The 22312-nt window shown below is 31.9% G+C and overlaps 1 protein-coding gene across 1 annotated transcript in view; it reads left to right on the forward strand.

Annotated features, from left to right (window-relative positions):
• Positions 1-3113: 3113 nt before the first annotated feature.
• Positions 3114-22312, forward strand: part of LOC107436914 (cyclin-dependent kinase-like 1) — a 32316-nt gene continuing 13117 nt past the window's right edge. Inside the window, exons 1-3 of the mRNA XM_087151276.1 lie at positions 3114-3649; positions 5056-5257; positions 5983-6808. Coding sequence (XP_087007402.1) covers positions 3114-3649; positions 5056-5257; positions 5983-6808 — 1564 coding nt within the window. The remainder of the gene's footprint in view (positions 3650-5055; positions 5258-5982; positions 6809-22312) is intronic.

Below are 22312 nucleotides of genomic sequence, written 5' to 3' on the forward strand. Positions count from 1 at the left end.
TAATAGGAAAACTAAATTAAAAAAAAAAAAAAAAACAAACTAACAAACAAATAATACGTTTATATTACCCAGTATTTTCATTCGCTTGAAGTAAAAAAATTAGTTCTTTACCGAATTACAAAAAACCTATACCTTCAAAAATTCTTCAGGCTTATTACAATTCTACCACTATGTGTTTAAAACTCTGGTTGAAAGATTATTTTCAATTCATATTGAGTAACGTAGATAATGAAACTCCGATCAGCAGCAGAACAGACTGCAACACTAGTTGAAACCTCTATGGATTTGGAAGAACCAGTCCCAGTTGAGAACCCTACAGAGATTGATAAGCCGATCTCGAACGAGAACCCAGAGACTGCTGCATCTGTAGAAAAACAAACCAAGAAAAGGAAGAAGGGTAGTGTCAACCCGGCGACACTAAAAAATCCTGTTTCCGAACCCGAAAGTGAAACTCTCCACCCGGAGAAAAAGATAGCTCCCGAACCAGAGGCAGAGAAAACCACCCTAGATTAGACCACTGCTGAAGTCCCGGCAGCCGTCGTGACACCAGTTGAAATTCCTGAACAGATAGAAACTCTACAGCCCACCAGCAGAAAGTTAAAAGTTCTCATCCGAGGACTCAAGGCCGATATCGAGATTCACCATCTCGAAAGAGAACTTTTAGATATTGGTCTATGGCCATTCAAAATCGAGCAGATGAAGAAAAGGGGGGGGCAGGATCTTAGCTCCTCTCCCTCTAATTAGTGATCCTGACCGACGAAAACAAACACCGGGACATCTTCAAAGTAGTGACTTCTAGACACGTCTGTCCGCATGGAAAGATTTCGTGGCGGCAGCCACGAAATCCAGTGCTATACGTGCCAAGGCTTTGGCCACACCCAGAGAAACTGCGCCTATAAGCCAGTATGCATGAAATGCGCTGGTGCGCATTTAACATACACCTGCATCAAGCCTCAGAGTAAGCCTCCGAAATGTGCGAACTGCAAAGAAGAACACCCGGCCTGTTTCACAGGTTGCCCACAGCCAGGCCCAAGAGAAAGTACACTTAAACACGGAGAAGCAACCACTGATGACGACCACAGATTTTCATCTGCCGAACTTTTACTGTCACACGCCATTAGTCACAGTTGCTCTAGGGCAAAATGTCATATGTTAGATGAAGAAGTGAGATGCCCGATTATGCGGACAGGTACTTCAACAAATCTTGTATCGAGTCGAATCGAGATTGAGTAGCGTAATGGATCATAATTTAAATGTTATTTTTTAATTTCAAAGAATGTGATTTAATCACATTTTTGACATAAAAAATGGTTCTGAGAACACAAAACGAAATCAGAAGAAGATAACAGACTTTTCTGCTTTTAAATATAATATTAAAAGGGAGTATAAAATTAAATTAAATATCTTAGCAGCTAATTTTAAGCTTTTGTCTAATTTCAATTCATTTAACCCTTTTATCAAAGTTTCTCTATCCCCCTCCATTAAATTTTGCAAGAATTTATGTAATCCCCTTCAATAATTTCATACAACCCTTCTGTATTAGGGTCTATTCAATAAACACTTACTAAATACTATTTTCTGTCTATTTTATTAATTTCAATTCTACCTAACATCAACGTTTTCCCAATATAAAGTTCCTTACTACTATGGAATCCTACCCAAGGACATATGGTCTACATTCACAGCATTTTTTACTAATACTTCAGTTTCATTAAAACACGGAAATCAAAACGTAAAATATACTTTGAAATATACTTGAACGTTGTGCTTCGTTCCTCAATTTAAAATATGTGTTTATGGAATATTACCTGACTTATAACAAAGGGAAAAAGTATGACACTCTCTGACAAAAGGGAGAAAGGGAACAAATATATTTAAAAAAAAATAAAATTGTGTGACATGATTTAGGGATGTTTCCTTAGTTTTCACTTAAACTGTAAATTCTTGATTCAGCTGGAAGTATGCTTCTTTCAATTTCATAAACTCGTTTTGAATATTTTATAATTTTCGCCACGATCAAGTCCACAATTTACTTAATTCAAGATCAAGACATTTATAATCTTCTTTTCATTACATGATGTCATCGTAAAAAAATTGGTTTAATAAGATACCTGAAAAATTGCAATAAATTGATTTTGACATTAAGTTTAGTTTTTAAGACATAGCGTTGAAAGATAATGCTATTTTTATGGTTCATAGCTTGGTAGAAAAGTAAAGAAATGGCGCACTTAGAAACTCGGAAAAGATTTTACTATTAATCTAATTTCATATTTTTTTCAGCATAACTTATTTCATAGAATTTTTTTTCTTTTATAAAACTCCTGATTGCATGTTACAGCTACTTTACTGTTTTGAAATGAAATATTTTGAAAAGTGCTGTTACAGTGCTAGTAAAAGAAATTTTGCAAGGTAAATACAACTTTGAGAGAGTTTATTTATATATTTCTTTTACCGCGAATTATATTGTACTATGGTATATTATCGTATAAAAATTTTGAAACACCATAAAATTACAATGAAATGAATGAATTAAAATTTTGAGACAATATTTAAAACTCAAGAGGAAAAACAAACTTTAATTTTTGATGCTAGGAAAATAATTTTAGCTTTAAATGTTCTTAAGTGATTTTTTTTCTAAATTTTGGTGACAAATTTGATTTGGAATAAATTTTTTTAAAAGTATACAATGCAGGAACTGTGAAAAGAGCTGAGTTTGTGAAGTTTTTCTTGCTGTTACTGTGTAAATTTATAATTATTAATTACTATTAATTTTATCATCAAAAAACTAGAACAGAAACTTGTAACGATATAGAAAGGTTATAAGGAGTTTAAATAAAGTATTAGAGGCAATAGCCCAAACTTAAAAAATTATATAAACTCAAATGTTAATTTAAAAAGCAATTGCAACAATGCTATTTAGAAATATATTTCAACAATGGTTGTTCAATAATCAAAATGATTCGTTTTACAAATCTTGTGTGCATTAAAATCAACAATGAAATTCTCTTATTTTTGTAATTTGTACCATCTTGATCATTTGAGCTGTTTGAAATCAAATGCTGTGAATTCAAATAAATTTAGAAAAAGCGTATTTATTTAATATAAGATATAAAATGTGGAGAGGTGTGAAAAAAACTTCACATGATAAACGTGCTGAACGTGTTAAAGAAGCAATTGGAATATTGCAAAGAGAGAGAAAATATACTAGCCTTGGCTATATTGGATCAGGCTCCTTTGGACAAGTGTTCAGAATGATAGAGCCCTTAAATAAATCTGAGCTGGCAGTAAAGATTGTACCGTACGAGATGGTGTCAAAAGCCGAATCTGAGTTGTGGAAAAATCTGAGACATCCCAACTTAGTCTCCTTGATGGGTATGCACAAATTAGAGAGACAAAAAACTTTTGTCTTCTTGATGCCAGTGTATCCAACCACATTGCTTGGCGCCATTCAAGACTTGAATCCATGCAAGGGAGCTTACAATATCGTGAAGTCTTGGCTGAAAGACGTGCTCCAAGGATTGGACTATCTTCATTCTAATGGAGCTTGCCATCTTGATATTAAACTGGACAACGTTCTCATATCAGATGAAAATTCGGCACTCCTGTGCGATTTCACATTCTTGAGGGAGTCTAAAAAACCTCTCCATAAGTACGCATTAAGCTTTTTAGTTATTATTTCATAAATGAAAGGATTTAATTATTTCTGCTATTAAATGTATTTAAAAAGGGAGAGATGATTATTCTGCTGTGGTAGCTCATAATTAAAAAAAAAATTATTGATATAAACACTAATTTGAGTTTAATTTTTCTCTTTAATTTTTTTAAAAATTTATTTAAAAAAACATTCTTTAAGAATATTCAAACGATTTCCTTGATTTAGGCTGAATTATTTATAATCCATAAATATAAGTATTTAAAAATTAGTTCTACATAATTATTTATTTTAACTAGTAACGTGTACAAAGATCCTTACCAAGAGCATTTACAATTTAATGTTTAAAAAAGAATCGTGTTATGTTTATAAATAACAACACCTGTATTTTGAAATAATTATTTTCTAAACTAAAGATTATGAATAATGTTATGCTTTAATTCAGGTTCATTATTTACAACTTAATGATTTGAGGTTGAATGGATACTGTTAAATGTAGTGGTAGGCAACTTAACTTTAAAATAAAATTTATTAACACACGAATAAAGGAAAATGTTTAGCACTGGAAGAACTATTTCCTTAAAGCGGTGCAAGATGGCATCTCTGCTAATACAGTTTTAGGAACTATGAATAGAGAATTTTATGCCCCCCCCCAAAGCAAGATTGTACAGAAACGAAAATACCAAACTGCTTTGTTTCATAAAAGGGGAGAACAAAAAAGGTATTATTGCATTTCCGGAAGCATTTAAAACGAAGTACTCTGCCAATTTATTACTGACACCAATGGTGCTCAGTTATGTGAATATTTTGGTTATACATACCATTGTAATATGTACTTAACTTACTAAAATAGATGTCTAATATAGCTTCAATGGTACCAGGTTTTTTACAGCTTTTGGAAATGGGGCAGCAAAAAAAAAAAAAAAATTATCGTAAAAAGTTCACTTAATTTTCGACATTTTTATGCATTTGAGTAAAAAGTCCAGGAAATATTTTAGGAAAACAACACCATTCAAAAACTGCAAGGTTTAGAGGATTTTTTTCTTGTTACTGTAATATTAAGTTGTAGAAAATGTTCTGCAACACTTGCAGAGATTTCAACTTTTATGAATTTTCATTTTGTGTTGTTGTTTTTTTGGTGCATTTATTTAAACTTTTATCAATAAGCTCTAAATGACTTTGGATAAAACTGAACTTCTGGTTTTGATTCGTAACTGCTATAAAAGAGATCTTTCAACAAGGGTGCAAAAGTTAATTTAATTGTAAAAAACATTCAAGATTAATTTTATAGAATTTCTTCTTAGTTTTAATATTATAATCTAGCTATTTTAACATAATTTAGCACTGTAAAGTTTTAAAAAAATGCATTTTATTTATTAACCAGAGGAAATATTTTGTTGTAGACACCAAATTGGCATGCCACTGGTATACCAACCACCTGAAGTTGTCTTGTCCAAAGGGAGAGAAAACCTTGATGGAACTAGAATAGATATGTGGGCATTCGGTTGTCTGACGATGGAAATACTTAGTTGTTTCGCCATTACAAATACGGCATCCATGGACGAGAGAAAGGAAATGTATACTACAGTACTTAACCTATTAGAGGTATAGTTTTATTTCATAATGTATAGTCTCACAGCGGACTGACCGTAAGACATAGTTCCCAGTAAATCACCTATGTCGCGACTGGCTAACCACTTTGATTAGTCTGCGAAGAGATGGAGGGAGTGCAGTACTGGTCCTCGTTAAACTGTTCAACCGTATAAACAGCTCGACTTCGCATGAGGGTAGTGCTGTGACCAAAACGGGCGAGTCATTCCCTACGTAGAAAATCAAAATTGTGATGTCATGTCATTGGATCATAATTACACCTTAATTACACGAGGATTGAAAAAAGGTGTCTGAAAGCTGTCTTTTGATGTCACAATCTTGAAATTTTTTTTGTCAATTCTAACATTTTCTGACTTTAAGATCCTCAAATAAGTGTATGCATATTTACATAGTTAAGTCATTGATAACCCGATCTAACTAATTGTAAATTCACAATTTTCATCCACAATTAAGCATCGTAAACTAAGTAACCTGGCATTTACTTAACCACTTTAGCTATTTTACTCGAAATATACCTATCTGTTTGTCTGAGTAACAAAATTATCTTTCTTTCAACTCATTCAGCAAGGATATGTAATGTAATGCGATAAATTATCGGACAAATATAACAAGAAGTCCATAGGACTTTCCTAAATTTAGAACTAAAGTAAATTGAACTTCTAACAACTATAATTATATCTAAATGTATAATAGCTACACTTTCTTAACTTTATTTGTAGGAAAATGAATTACTGTGGCCAATAACAAAATTCTTCAGTGCTGAGGACCTGCGTGAGACGGATGTGAGACTTGCTCTCCGATTCATGAAAGAGTTTTTAACTTTTGACGCGTCACATAGACTACCAGCTTGTGAAGCTTTGATGCATGACTTTTTCCACAAAGATGATGACAGCTTTCATGAGAACATAGATGCTAAACACACACCTCCAACGAACAGCACTGAGCCTACGCTCCGTATTGAGCATTCATCAGTAGATGAAGTTGCTGCTATCTTAGAAAATATTGATGCAGAAAAGCCACAGACGCCAAAAACTGATTGGAAGCAAGTGAATGAATCCAAAATGAGTGAGATTGTTGTAGATAAATCTACGGATGAGCAAAGTATGCCAGGAGCAGAGATGATGACTCTGATGTCTGATACTCTTTACGTCAAGAGCATCAAATCAGAGAATGAGTGCGGTATGAAACCGACTGATATTGACGAATTAGAAAAGGAACAGAGCATGACAAAAATTGGTGATAATACAATGGAGAAAAGGATGGATCTCATGGAGAAAAGGATGGATCTCATGGAGAAAAGAATGGATCTCATTTCTCTTAAAATGATTGAAATGACAGATGAAATGAAATATTTCCGTATCAAAATGGAGAGCATGGAGAAGCACATGAAGAGAAATTCGGTTGACAAAAATATAAAAGACGAAGCAGTTACTAAGAAAACTGGCGAATCGGAGAATATGAATGTGATAAACGAACTGTCTATTGTTAATAAACCTATTGACAGTGTGAGGAAAAACCCTAATGAAATAGTGATTGTTCATAAAGGTGAGAACTCTTAAAACAAGTATATAAACAAACACTTTTTCTTTAAACATTTTTGTTAACTTCAATAAATGCATTATTCAATTACTTAACAAGTTTAACGAACACTTTTCCTACAACTGATTTTATTAACTTCTATAAACACTGTTGGATTGTTACTATTTAAATAAATTTAGAATAAAATAAATAAAAACATAAAAGAGTGATCGTATCAGTAACAAACATTGTTCAAATTAATTACCTGATCCGTCGTTCTTGAAGGATCTCCAGGTTTCGTAACTGGTCGATTAGTGCATTTGAAATGGAGTTACAGGGGACACAAAGTTCATTTAGGAAGTGTTAGGAAACTTTATTTTACTCATCAGACATTCTGCTGGTTCACTTTGATGGAGCTGGCTCCTCTTTTACCACATTTTCATATGTCGAATAAGACGAGGCTTCCTTTTTATCTCCTTTTAAACGAAGAATTCTAGCATAGACGATTCGTAAACACCTGGATTGTAGATTTGGTGATTGTTATCATGGAAACTCGCCAACCATTGGCGACACGGCACACGTGCTGCTCATCTTAATTTGCCAAAGATTAAATTAAATAAAACATGCTTTTCCTTTACATTTATTTGAGAGGCTTTAAAATTTAAATATTGATTTACATCTTACACTTTAAAAAAGGGGTGAAGCATTTAAAAATTTATTGGGAGGAGAACTTGAAAATATCAAAAATGAGAACGTTGATTCTCTCACTTTGCGGCTTCCTCAACTGACGCCAAGAAGGCACGCGGAAAAGAGCAAAGCGATACACGGTTAAAGTTAGGGTGGGGAAAATCGATAAGAAAAATTAGTTGATCAAGTTAAACGTAGTGAAAGGCTATTGCGGTTAAAAGAACGAAAACTGAAAAAACTATTGAGGAGTAGAAAAACAACGCACGTGCGATGTAGCAACATCACAAACACATTATTCAATTATTTAACAAGTCGAAACAAACACTTTTCCTTCAGCCAATTTTGTTGATTTCGAAAAACGTAAAATTTAATTACCTAAGTATAAATAAAGACATAATGAGCACGCTTTTTCTTAGCTACCAAGGGAATTTCGCAGCAACTTTTAAATCAGTATAAGTTTCATTTCTGCTACAAGTAAATTAATTAAAATAAATGCTCTCCGTTGTAGGAAATATACATTTTCAAAAATGTTTTTATAAAGGTCACGTAATCAATAAGTAATTTGCAAATGTGATTAATAATTTCATACAAAACCATTTTATGCTTAAATAAAATCTGTTCCATCCACATTAAGTGTAAATTTAAGATTGCGATAATGTATGAGAGTTAATTCTATATCTACGCAGTTCATAAGGTGTCCCGTACTTTCTACAATTAATTTAAATATTTTAATTTATGCCAAAACGGAAAGCAAAAAAGTCTACTCATTAGGGATAGCAAATAGTAATTTCAACGAGGATGAAATGAAAACACAATCGAAATCTAACAAATCCTTATTTAAAGAGCGGCGTAAAACATCAAAACAAGATAAATTGTCCCCTGAAACAGCAAAGTGTTTCCAATAATCATATTTCATAACTCTTTCTTATTTCTTTAGTAATCAAACGGTCAATGTTTATACTTATTTGGCTTTATTTTTGAAAAGGACAATAAAAACATAACGTAAAAGCTGTCATGACAAAACGATTTGTCATAAATAAATAAATATATATCTGCATAGAACAGCGAAGGCCTAAGGGATAGAGCGCTCGCCTCCTAATGAGATCCCAGGTTCGAATCCCAGCGTTGACAGGAATTTTGCCCCTTCTCACAGTGCTGATGTGAAATATCCTCAATGGTAGATGGATACTAGGTTATTACCCACCCCTGCCTCCAAGCTAACCATGAGAAGTTTTCTTGGTTTTCTTCTCTATATTACGCAAATGCAGGTTAGTTTCGTCAACTAGTCCTCAACGAAGGCTAGTTTGTCCCAATGCTTCATCCAAGAGTTCCCTGGGTTGGGCTAAAAATGACAAAGCTACATAATTGTACATTGATAGTTGTAAATTCAAAATTGGATCGGCTGTTCAACGCCAGTTATGGAATAAAAATAAAATATCAATATAATTACTGATTAGAAGTAATTTTGACAGTATGCGTTATACTTTTCTTTTTCTAACACAGAGCATCATACCAAAGTGAAAAAAGAAAAAAGAAAGGACGTGCTTTGAAATGGATAAGAACTGCTTGTCGAAGTGTATTTAGTTTGTTCAAGAAGAGAGGATCAAATTAACTACAAGTAAGTTTGCTATTTTATAATTTTTTTTAAAAAATAAACCATAAACTTAAGAAAATTATGACACAAATATGTGATACTTAAAAATTATTGTACTAGGCTCAGAATAAAACTAAAGTGTCTGAAATGGGTTCATAGATATGATCCCAGACTATGAATCGCGTTAATCCATAAAACTAATTAAAAGATAAGTTACTAATATAATACTCATAATCCCTGTAACGGAAACCGGCATCGAGCACTGTATATGCTCTAAGGTAGCAGACAAATTTAGATTCGTGAGGATCGATTTACTAGGTAACTTCTGCTACCAGGTTGCAATGAACATTGATTTACATGAGCAAAATATTCTTTCCTCATTATTACAAACATTAAAATTAGCTCAAAAACTCGGGGATTTGCGTAAACAGAGACATTTTGTGTCTAACTCCTGTATGTTAAAAAGCAAATGTATTAAACTGGGTACTAGAATGGGATTTTACAACTGAATAAAAGCCTCTTTCAGTACCATAAAATTAGCTCAAGAAAGGTTCAACAACTGAATGAAACTTGTGAAAAGCTGTAACTTTTCTTTATTGTTTTAATGTATTTCTTAATGAAAAGATTAAAAGCTTGCCTTCTCAGTTGTAGGCAGAATACAGCAAAAACTGAAAAAATGTTCATTTTTTAGTCTTTCGAAATTAACTTGAAAACTACTCACTTAAAAATAAAAAAAAAAAATACTAGAATGCACCAAAAAGTATGGAATTGTTTCAGAAATAAGTAAGTTAGGTTAAGTTTCCATTTTTGTTTCCTTTAAACACGTAAAATCGTTTCAAAAATATTTTTCTTGATTTAATGCAGATACTTTTTTAACGTGAACACATTAAAAAAATATCTAATTTTCCATATCACTCATTCATAATGATTTGACTTAATGTAAAAAGCCATAATCTGTAAACTAACATAAGTTATGTGACGTTTATTTAAGGTAAATTAATTATGTTATGTAAAATTTAGTTATAAAAAACAATTTTGTGACTCTTTTTTAAAAAAAAAATTTGAGTAAGTTTGATTTACTTAATATGAAAAGTGTATCTAAATAAGATATCGAAAAAATTATAGAACAATTTAAAGCTTTCTACAATTTTTTTTGCATAAAATCCTATTATTTAACAAATCTTAGATACTCTCGCATCAGCGATTTCAAATCTGCAATTTATTCCACTTTACTAAATACAGCTTTTATGCGATTCAATAATATATTTTTAACCACTTTTTTTTTAAAATTTACTCGAGTGAATATTACTGGTTCCCACATCTCTGCTACGTAGGGAATGGTAGAAAGAAGGCTATAATACATTCCAGTTTATGATACGATGCGTAAAGGTCATATGTTTTCAATTGTTATTTTCAAAGGAGCAGATAAGTATATTTATATGTACATAAGCATATATGTTCCTGATACATTGTACATTCAGGGAAAAAAATTAAACTTGAAAACATCATTTTGAAAAGAAAAAAAAACTCTCTTGCTTTTGGAATAAAACTATTCTGAGATTTAAAATCCCCATACCTGAATTGGGTGAGATCAAATTTAACTTTACAAATCCAACAAAAACTTTATTCCCCAGTGTAATGGTAGAAACTAGAAAAATAAATTTTTGTGAGATAGATTACAATTCAATCTAAAATCTCGTTTTCCTCTTGAATTAAAATATTTTTCTGTACGCCTTTTTGTTATTAACAGTATAGCACAAAATACTTTTCTTCTAGATTATACTTGCTCCTGATTTTGGAATAAAATAATTATTGATAAAGATAGAGAATTTGCTTTATGCAGTAATTGGAGTAAATGCAAAAAAAGAGACTTCTGGAAAAAAGAGAATCTGGAATTTACGTTTAGAAATTATTAAATGGTGATGACTGAAAAGTTTTCCTTTTATTCACGTATGAAGAACTATTGTTTTGCATGACGGACTTTTGTTCTGCAAAACGGACAATTTTAGTTCGCAAAACGTGATTTAAAAGTGAACATTTTAATTGGAAAAGTAATAAAATGATTATGACTGACTAAAAGTTTCCTATTTACTCATGCATGACGGACTATTGTTCTGCATGATTGACATATGTTTAACAGGACGGACAAATGTTTTGCATAACGGACAAATGTTTTGCATAACGGACAATTATAGTTATTGCAAAACGCAACTTAAAAGTGAAAATTTTAACCGGAAAAGTAATAAAATGAGTATCACTGACTGAAACATTTCTCATTTACTTATGCATGAAGGGCTATTTTTGTGCATGATGGACTAATGTTTCACAGGATGGACTAATGTTTTGCAAGACGGACAATTTTAGTTATTGCAAAACGCTACTTAAAAGTGACAATTTCCATTGGAAAGTAATAGAATGATGATGACTAAAAATTTTTCCTTTTACTCATGTATGACAAACTATTGTTTTGCATGACGGACAATTTTAGTTTGAAAAACGTGATTTAAAAGTGAAAATTTTATTTGAAAAGTTTCCCAATTACTCATGCATAACGGACTATTGTTATGTATGACTGACTAATGTTTCACAGAGCGGACTATTGTTTTGAGAGACGGACAATTTGAGTTACAGTAAAAAGTTAGAGCAATTTTCTTTCTTACATTATTGCTATATTGTTATTCTTCATTGTCTCAAACTGTTATTTGGTAAATGTTTCAAAATTTATTTATTTTCCTTTTAAGGAAATAAAGAATTATTTTCATAACACCTTTTTGTCGTTAATTCTTTAAAAAACATGCATTGCAAACATTTTATTCATAAATTTTTTCAATCAATTATATAAATCAGTCGAGTTATTTATGCATTTTTTTATTATTTAAATTATTAATAACGGAAAACATTTTAATTGGTAACGCATAATTAGTTTTATTAATGTTAATATATACATTTTTCTGTTCATATGTTGGAGAAAAAAATACGTTTCGTTATAACAGCTTTGTAGTAATCAGATGGCAAATCTGAATAGTCTGATTAACTGATAATGTTGATCGAAAAAGTGATATTTTCTGGTTTAGTGTTAGTATTTAAATGACAACACCGATTGATTTGATCATCAGTGCTACCGATGAAATAAATTTGTAAAAATTTGTGATTCGAGTCAGGCAATAATTGAAGAAATCCGACACCATTTTACCCCTGTGATGTAATTCTCGCTCATGATATGTGAAGCACAGAATGAAGTCATTTGGAAACATGAATTATATTGGCGTACATTCAGCAAGAAATGTTTCGATTGGTTTATTTAACATGAGATCAACGTTCATAATAGATCGGTCGGAGAAATTAAATTTGTTAGTTTCAAATGGAAGTAACAAACCCATACACAGTATTATTCGGCACTGAAAATGTTGCTATTGATCGGAACCACCCCATGATAGTCGAGATTTCATCCTATCAAGGCAATTTTCCATTTGAATTAGCACTTAGTGTGCATTTTCAATTTTAACTTTTTAAATTTACCGTTAATTTTACATTATTTAGGATAATAGAAACATATTTCAAACATGCTACTCACTTCACGGCTCTTTCATCCGAGTTTTTTTTAATCCCCAATTTTAGTTTTTTTTTTTTTTTAAACTTCGAATTCTCACCCTTTCATTCCCTTACTGCATTTATCTTAAATGAAAGAGCAGAAGAAACTAGTAAGAGCGATAATAATAACATGGCTTTTCAACACTACGTCTTAAAAACTAAACTTATTGTCTAAATCAATTAATTGCAATTTTTCAGCTATTTTATAAAAACAATTTTTTGCGATAACATCATGCAATGAAAAGAAGATTATAACTTTCCTGATCTTGAATTAAGTAAATTTTAGACACGAGTTTGGCAAAAAATATAAAATATTCAATACAAGTTTATAAAATTGAAAGAAGCATATTTCCAGCTGAATCAGGAATTTACAGTTTAAGTGAAAACTAAAACGCCGTCCATAAATAATGTCACCCTTTTGTTTGTTTTTTTAAATATTTTTGGTCCCTTTTGTCAGAAAGTGTCACACTTTTTTCCCATTGTTACGCTACACGTCAGCAATATTTCATAACCATATATTTTTAATTCAGGAACAAAGCACAACGTTTTTTTTTTGTTATTAGCCATACTGTGGGGTGTTACACTTCATATTACACCTACCCCTCCCTTTGTCACAAACTTTTCCAATTTCACGTATCACCTTCCTTTCCTCCAAGCGTGACATTATATACGAAGGGTCCCTAAATTAAAGCAGTACTTTAACCATTTCGCGCCGACTGTCACAAATACGTGCCAGTATAAAACCGTATCAATCAGGGTAAAAAGATAAAACTAGTAATCAAAGTATTTCTTCAGCAGTTTATTTGTGGGCGGAGTTATAATTGTTTGATTTATTTAATTCACCATTACTTCGTTCAAAATAAAACTATTTAGTTATACTTTGAATTAACATTGATCATATATATGATTTAACTAACAATAATTAAAGTAAATGCAAAGTAAGTCTGTCAAATTAGCAACGACTACATTTAAGTTATCGCTTTTTATTTAATTACAACTTGATTCTGATTTTGTACGAATGCTTTTCTGAATCACCCGTCCCCAAGGGGTTAATAATTTGATGCAGATATTCTCTGGATGTGCATTACCTCGACATAATCTAATTTGCTTCATTTTATTGCGATTGGTTTTTTCCTTAATTTTAAGGAGAGGGTGGCATTAGAAAACTGTCAATGTTTTCCTAGTTCTTAAAGAAATTTATTCGCTCAAAATTAAATATAATGATTAATGAAAAAAATTAAAATGAGGTAAGAGACATGTTAATACACACGGCGTTTTAAAAATAACATAGTAAAATTGAAAGGGTAAAGCAAAGCGTACCTAAAAAGAGTCAAAAATCTAGTATGGTCGATAACATGCAGTCCAAGAAAGTTGTAAATTAAACAGAGGGCAATAAAGAACATTTAATTTTTACTGCATTCCTATTTGTGATGCATATTTACAAAAAAATTGCGTCTGTGGAAGGCGCGTTCATTTTTTACCAGACTGTTGCGGCAGCAAAATGTGCTCAAGATATCTAATATGTTTGAGAAGGGATGCAATTCCATGCAACGTTAGTATAAGCAGAGCATTAAAGTAGTATACAATAATTTAAGGTGCGTCTAGTCTGACCTTGCTAAAGCATTAAACATCTTCCATCGTTCTACTAGTCTTAAATATGTATAAGTGTAACAAATACATACATGTGTGTAAACATAGCAAAAATTAAATTTGTTAGAAGGGGCCATTTTTGTAATCAATATTGTAATTAGCATTTAAAGTTAATTAGAGATACTTTGCTCAACTCTAATAGTCCACATTGCTGATAAAGATTAGTTGGTGTTGACTTCAGAGTAAACATCCGTGGGTATTGGTTGTCTTCTTGGAGGGCTAGTACGCAATTACAACTTCAAAGTATTTCTAAAACTTCCGTCGGTACCGTTACAGTAATTATTTACATTAATGTTTATCTTTCTTCATTTCCTTGTGGTTTTCGAGGTTTTCCTCTCCGCGTAAAACTAATGCAAAATTTCTCCCAATACTTGATCCTGAAATTCCCTTATCTTCTAGATTGGAATCTTAAACTCAGAAAATTAGGACGACTGTTTAACTGTGGTTAAAAAAACTCTTTTAAAAAAAATAGTGTTTTGCTTCCCAGGCAATATTTTTTTTGCCGTTATCATTCGGGAAATGCATGCGAAGAGTTAAAAGTTCGTTTGTAGTTTCATCATCTGTTCGTTTAATATTACTATTCACTATACGCGATATTAAATGATTTTTATTTTCACTGAGCGAGAGATTTTAGAAACACAAAATCGATTTTGACTGGGTAACCGTTAAGTGAGTGCGCAATCAAAGCGGTCAAAACAGTATTCACATCTTTTGACGTCATGGCGAGGAGCATGGGTGAAAGCCCTTATATAGCAAGACGGAAAAGAGAAAAACCTGGTACGTAAAACATTTCACTCCAGCATTTTTTCGAAAAAAAATGAAATATCTGTAACTATCAAGATTTCTTTTATAAATCTGGCATATATATAAAACTGCTTCTTTTCCAAGATAAAGCAGATATTGTTGAAAAATTTAAAAAAAGAATAAGTAAACTCCTCCCCAAAACTAGCTATAACTGAAATGGCTTTACTACCAGCCTTTCCTCTTTTCCGTCTCGCTTTCACCCCTGGCGAGGAGTCTGCTTGGCGACATCTTTTATCGAGAAACTTGGCGAGTAGAAATCAAAAATATGAAAACTTTCAAATTTTACTTAATTGATAGGTTATTTTTCATCAAAATGGAATTACCTGCTTTAGATATAGTCCAGTAAAGAAGTATTTTTCGTTTGCAGTAGTGTTTAAAATTTCACCAAAAGAATTTAAACTGTAGCGACGGAACGACGACGTTTGGAGGTGAAGAAATTAATAAGCCCTTTTAAAAACTGCCGCACAGAATAAGTGCAAGGTTGAATACCAAGAAAAAAATAACGCAGTGGCGAGTAGCTATTAAAAAATACTACGCATACACAATGGCGAAGAAGCGAAGCAATGCTTTCATTCTCATTCTATATAACAGCTCAGACAGAAGACCTGTGCGTGGACGTTGAGAGAGGGAGAATTCCACTTCCTGCCCTCCACGCTCAGTCATTTGCGCAGAAGGCTTTGGTTATTTTGTCTGCAGTCCTTGGAAAAATCAAGTAAAACTTTTAGAAAACATTATAAAATTTCAAATAATTAAATACTGGTAAATGCAAAAATTTAATTTTCAGAGATGTTTTTTAAAAAGATTAAAAAAAATCCATGCATTAGGTTTTATGAAAGACAATGCAAGGAAAACACGGTAAATTTTTTTGATGGCGTAGGATTCAACGTGATTGCCAGAACGATATTTCATTGTATCCTTTTGGTTGTAAGTGCATAAATAAAGGAAAATTTTCAAAACGCTCTGTATTTTCATATGATTTTAAACTTCTGGATATTATTTATTTGAAAATTACATTTTGTTACTATAGTAATGTTACAATAATGCACTCTTTGTAAAAGTTTCATCTTTTATTAATTATTGTTAAAAAACCGATAACAAAATGAAAAACAACATGGGCAATTAATGGTAACGCCTACATTCTACTTAGCCTTACTCGTACTTGGGAATACCAGGATCAGGTAGTAAGGGTCAAAAGCCATTATTTTGAACTTCAGGCAATGTGTGATGTTATATTTGATTGGCTCGGACTTTTTTTATATTGAAGTAAATTATGAAAAATAAATACTGTAAAAGTTTGTGTCATATTTTTTGAAAACAATTCTATCATCTGTAAGAAAATGTCAATGTTTCAGAGTGATAGAAGTTCTTTTTATAAGCGTTCACATTATAAATGGTCTACTTTTTTGAATTTAAAAACTCTATAGTTAGTTCTTGAATTATTAACTATTACAATTTTGAAATGATGTGATATAAATATTTTAATATTTATACAAAATGTGAAGGTTTAAATATATTTTTCAAGCACAGTTGACGTTTTTTCAAATCCTGGTACACTTACATGTCTTTACGATTAACACATATTAACAAAATGTGGTTCATAAGGTAATAATAATTATGTATTTTATCAATAAAATGGTTTTTTAATCGACTTTTCAGGAACAAAATGATATATGAGGGGCAACCACAGACTTGAACCTCCTAGTGCAATAAAAATTGTCTTGATTTATTTTAGCGAACCACTTTTTTTACTGTCCGAAAACAAAATGAAACTCTCTTACTTTTTTATTATACTGGAAAATATGATATTTGACATTGAGAGAAATAAATGGAGTTCAAAGAAATTTGTTTTTGTGTTGAAAAAAAATCTGGATGTACTTTAAGTATGTCGGCATGAAACTCTATTTTATAGTTTTACTGAAAAAACAGAAAATATGTTTTTTTTTATATTCAAACATATGGTATTTAAATTTATGAGCAAAAAGATTGAAATGAAAAAGCACTCGTTTTTGTTTTTTTATTTATTTATTTGTTGCTGTAAATTATCTTGAAGTGTTTTGGCTAAAAGCACCTTCTTGTTTTCGTTTTTCAGAAGCAGAAAAAAAAAAAGACATTCTCGATTTTTTTTACTGAATGATTGAAGTGAGTAATATTATGGTTACAAAATATTGTTATTATTTTCAATGACAAAAATAAAAAATACAGTCTTGATATTTTTATATTGAAAGGTATGATATTGAATATTATGAGGAAGAAGCTTCACATGAAAAAAAATCGTTTCTTGCTGTAAATTATAATGAATTGTTTTGAAAACACCTTTTTATTTTTTGCTGACAAAAAATTCTTATAATTAAATAAAAAGTTTCCCCTCCCAATCGTCTGCGCTTGTTAATTATTAATTATTTTAATCTTTAACATTAAGTCTAATAATATATAACACATTTTGTGTCAGTAAGTAATTTTTTTATACAACCGTGCATTTCTTGCTATTCATTTTAATATCATTCACAAATCAGCAAAGAAATAACAAAATATCAAAATAAATAAATGAATAAAAAAGATAAATAAATAAATAAAAATAAATAAAACGAAGTGTATTTAAAGTATAATCGTAAAATCTTAAAAAAATTTTCTTTCATACCAAAGAAAATCCACTGTGACTATTTTGCCTATCTGAAATATATTTCTCGACGAAGTTACGCCAATTTTACAATAAACGTATTCTCTATTTAGCCCTCATTTATACCATCGTATATTACCTATTCCAACAAATTATTCATATTTTAAAAAGTATAAGGGAAAAAAATGTATTAAAAATAAAAATGAAAATTAAGAAAAAAAATGCCTTCGGAAACGCAAGCAAAAGGCATGCAGCGCGAACAATTCAACATACTCTAAAATGTGCGTTTTTTCAAAACTAGTGTTTGCGTTTAGGTTTTGCCATACGTATCGCAAAAGCTGTATTTAAAGGCATACGCCATTTTTTAAGTTAATTTTCGCGAATGCGTTAATAAATTTAATTAGCGTTTACGGGAAATCGTAACGTAACGTATACAATCTCTCTACTGCTCAAAAGAAAATATTTTTTATGCCCTAAATTGGATCTATTTAGAAACGCTTTCATCCTACGAGAATAGCAATTTCATTTCAAACAAATATTTATGTATCCTATGTTGTGTTATTACTTTTAATTTCACAATTCAATTGCAAGTGATAAAGTGGAAGGAAGCAGAAACCAATATTCTTCTAATGGGAAACCTGCAAGTGACATAGTGTAGACATCTTGATTGGTTGTTGAAAGGTGGCATTTGTTTACGTTAGCAACTATTTTTTCCATTCTATTTCGTGTAAGCCAATTCTGTCAAGTATCAATTGTTTTAAGTAACACAGCCTATGTTCCCTTAAAAGTTTTCAATTCTACTGCTATATATTTACACAAAGACGAGCACGATGCCATGCTGAATCCAAACAAACTTATCATGCATCAAAGTTATCAGGTACACAAAACAGAAAGAGATCGCGGTTTCAATAATATACGCATGCAAATAATAATTCTAATTGAAGTAAAAAACGTAGACTAGAAATAATTATATTTTAACAAATTCGATGTGCTATATGACTTTGTATTTAATTAACATAACGTTAATTAACATTTTAAGTTAATTAGAGAAACTTAGCTCAACTTTAATACTCCCCAATGCAGATAAAGATTAACTGGTTCATAGGTCACATACGTAAGTATTGGTTGTCTTCTTGGAGTGCTAGCGCTAGTACCCAATTATAACTTCAGAAGTATATCTAAAACTTCCGCATTAACTTTGCGACAATTACTTCCTTCACATCATTTCATTCGCCAAAGGCTAAGAAAGAAATTCAGCCTTCAGCATTTACAAGAATTGAGAAGAGAATTTCAGGAGTAAACAATCAGCGATTAGCCTTATGTTTTAAATTATATAAAACATTTTTAATACAAAAAGTGGTAAAATATTTTTCTCAATATTTCAATTAAGAGTATTCAAAGTTAGAGAGTGAACCCTTATAAGTCACGAAATGAATTCTTTAATCAGTTAGTAAAATCGATAGAAAGACTAAAATAGAGTGAGAGTCATTTTTTGGTGGGGGTGTGTGATCATTAGGACTTTTTTTTTGGGGGGGGGGAGGGAATATCGAATTTAATGCCCAAAAAGAATTCACGTTTCGGTTTTATTCTAAAAAGGTTATATGTAATATGGAATTGTTTGGAGAGTTACTCCTACACCGCCCTCTTCCTGTTCTTTAGGAGGAGACAATAATGAATTAAATACATCAGAGCCCCCATATATAGAGATTTGTCGGTGGGCCCATCTCAATAAGATCTCAGTAAACAATAATAAATAATAATAATAACATAAATTTGAGTCCACCATAAACAAGTCAATATTTTTTTAAGCTGTTTTTTAAAAGATTATGAAATAACATTAAATATCAGTTCACATGAGACAACAAAAAACGTCTACCATAACCTAGTTCTTCTCGGGATCAATATTCGGTTCAATATAGAGCCGTGATGGATCAGAGGATAAACCGGTCACATCCCACCGAGGTTGCTGGTGGATACAAGTTCTGCCCCCGGCTTGCACAAAAAAATAAATAAATAAGTAAATAAATAAATAAATAAAACGAAGTGTATTTAAAGTAAAATTGTAAAATCTTAAAAATATTTTCTTCCATATCAAAGAAAATCCTGCCTATCTGAAGTATATTTCTCGTCGAAGCTACGGTAATTTTAGCATAAACGTTTCCTCTATTTAGCTCTCTTTTATACCATCGTCTATTACCTATTCAAACAAATTATTCATTTTTTAAAAAGTATAAAGAAAATAAAAAGTATTAAAAACAAAAATGAAAATGAAGGGAAAAAAAATGCTTTCGGAAACGCAAACAAACGGCACACAGCGCGATCAATTTAGCATACTAAAAAATTGTGCGGCTTTTCAAGACTAGCGTTTGCGTTAAGTTTTTCTATACGTATTGCAAAAGCTATATTTAAAGACATGCGCTATTTTTTAGGTTAATTTTCGCGCTTGAGCTAATAAGTTTAATTAGCGTTTACGGGAAAGCGTAACGTAACGTAAAAGCTCTCTACTGATCTAAAGAAAATATTTTTATGCCCTAAATTGGATCTATTTAGCAACGCTTTCATCCTGCGAGAATAGCAATTTCATTTCAAACAAATATTTATGTATCCTATGTTGTATTATTACTTTTATTACTACAATTCAATTGCAAGTGATAAAGTGGAATGAAGCAGAAATCAATATTCTTCAAATGGGATACCTGCAAGGGACATGGTGTGTGTATCTTGATCCTGATTTGTTGTTGAAAAGGAGCATTTGTTTTTGTTAGCAACTGTTCTTTCCACTCTATTTCGAATAAGCCAACCCTGTCAAGTATCAATTGTCTTAAGTAACGCAGCCTATGCAGAGATGCCAACTTGCTCCAGACAGCAAACATATATTTTAAAGTGGTAGTTTATCAATTGTGAGACTTGGTTTAATAAATTCAATTTTGCATATTTTTATCCACCACTATTTCTAAATAATTCGTAGGTTTATATAATTCATCACTTCATAGTACTTATGTTACAACTCATGATGTTGAGGGGGAGGAACCCTCTCATAGTAAGTTGAAGACAACTATGACAACAATAAACTTAAACATTTATTTAACAACGGAACGTAACAAGCTAAAAACAGAAACATAAAAATTAAGTAAGACTGTGTGGGATAGAGACTGAGTACAGTTCGAAGCTTCTTAAATACTGGGGCAGTTCCAAGGTTGCCGATCGTGTGTTTGTAATCCCGTTGATTCTTTTGGCGCCTACGCACCATGCCTGGCGCCACATCACTCCCCACCGGAGTTTCATAGTCGTCAGATTCTGAAACGAACTCTTCTACCATACCGAGTAACGTACTTCTTTGGGTCCGGTACCTTTTCTGGCAAAGGAGACTCGGTAGTTGTAGTTGAAGAAAGGTCAGACTTGCAAGGAGAATCATCGTGGAATAAAGTATGGGGCTCGTCCACTGGCAAATACGCTGGTTTCAACCTGTCAATAGAAATCCACTTTTTCTTCGTAGAGATCTGCAAAAGATAGATTTTAGATTTTTTCTTAAGAACTGAATATGGACCATCATACGGAGGTTGTAATGGTCTCCGTACGGCGTCATGTCGCACGAACACATGCGTACAAGTCTGAAGATCTTTTGGTACATAAACGACTCGTTTGTCATGCCAAACAGAAGCTACAGGCTTGACCTCACTAAATGCCTTACGCAACTGGGAAATCAATTCAGACTGCGAGATGTCATTTCCCGAGTTAGTAAAGAACTCTCCGGGAACTCTCAATGTTTGCCCATAGACTAACTCAGCAGAAGAGAAGTTCCAATCCTTCCGAACAGCAGTCCTCAAACCCAGGAGAACTAGTGGCAAATTATCAAGCCAAGAATCTGTAGTATAGCACATAAGGGCTGCTTTTAATGTTCTATGAACACGTTCAATCATCCCATTGGCCTTAGGATTGTATGCAGTCGTACGAATAATTTCAACACCCAGAATTTGTGCTAATTTCTTGAAAGTGAAGGAATCCAGTTGTCTTCCCTGATCATTTGAAATTCTAACAGGAGCACCAAACCGTGAAACCCAATTAAAAATCACTGCTCGTGCTACTGTATTTGCCGTGATATCTTGTAGAGGTACAACCTCAACCCATCGTGTAAACCGATCAATTAAAGTTAAGCAGTACTTATATCCTCGACACACCGGTAATGGGCCAATGAGGTCCAAATGCACGTGCTGGAACCTAGCATTAGGCACAGGAATTTTAACCAATGGTGATATAACGTGTCGATGTATTTTAGCCTTTTGGCAACTTAAACAAGTGCGACACCACTGAACAATGTCTTTTCGAATTGAAGGCCAAACATATGTACTACATAACTGTCTTAAAGTAGATCGGGCACTGATGTGTGCAAGGTTATGTACAGAATCGAAAATCATTTTTCGAAATTTCATGGGTACATACAAACGAGCACTAGGTTGAGAGACATCAAAATACAAATTTACATCAGAATTAGGCAAAACAATTAATTTAAATTTAAGATTAGTAACATCTGGATTTTTTAAATATACCTGCAATTCCTCATCAGTCAACTGCTCAGCTGCAATTTGCA

The sequence above is a fragment of the Parasteatoda tepidariorum genome, chromosome 9 (assembly GCF_982258835.1).
Source record: "Parasteatoda tepidariorum strain Cologne lab strain chromosome 9, Ptep-v5.0, whole genome shotgun sequence".
Taxonomy (NCBI): domain Eukaryota; kingdom Metazoa; phylum Arthropoda; class Arachnida; order Araneae; family Theridiidae; genus Parasteatoda; species Parasteatoda tepidariorum.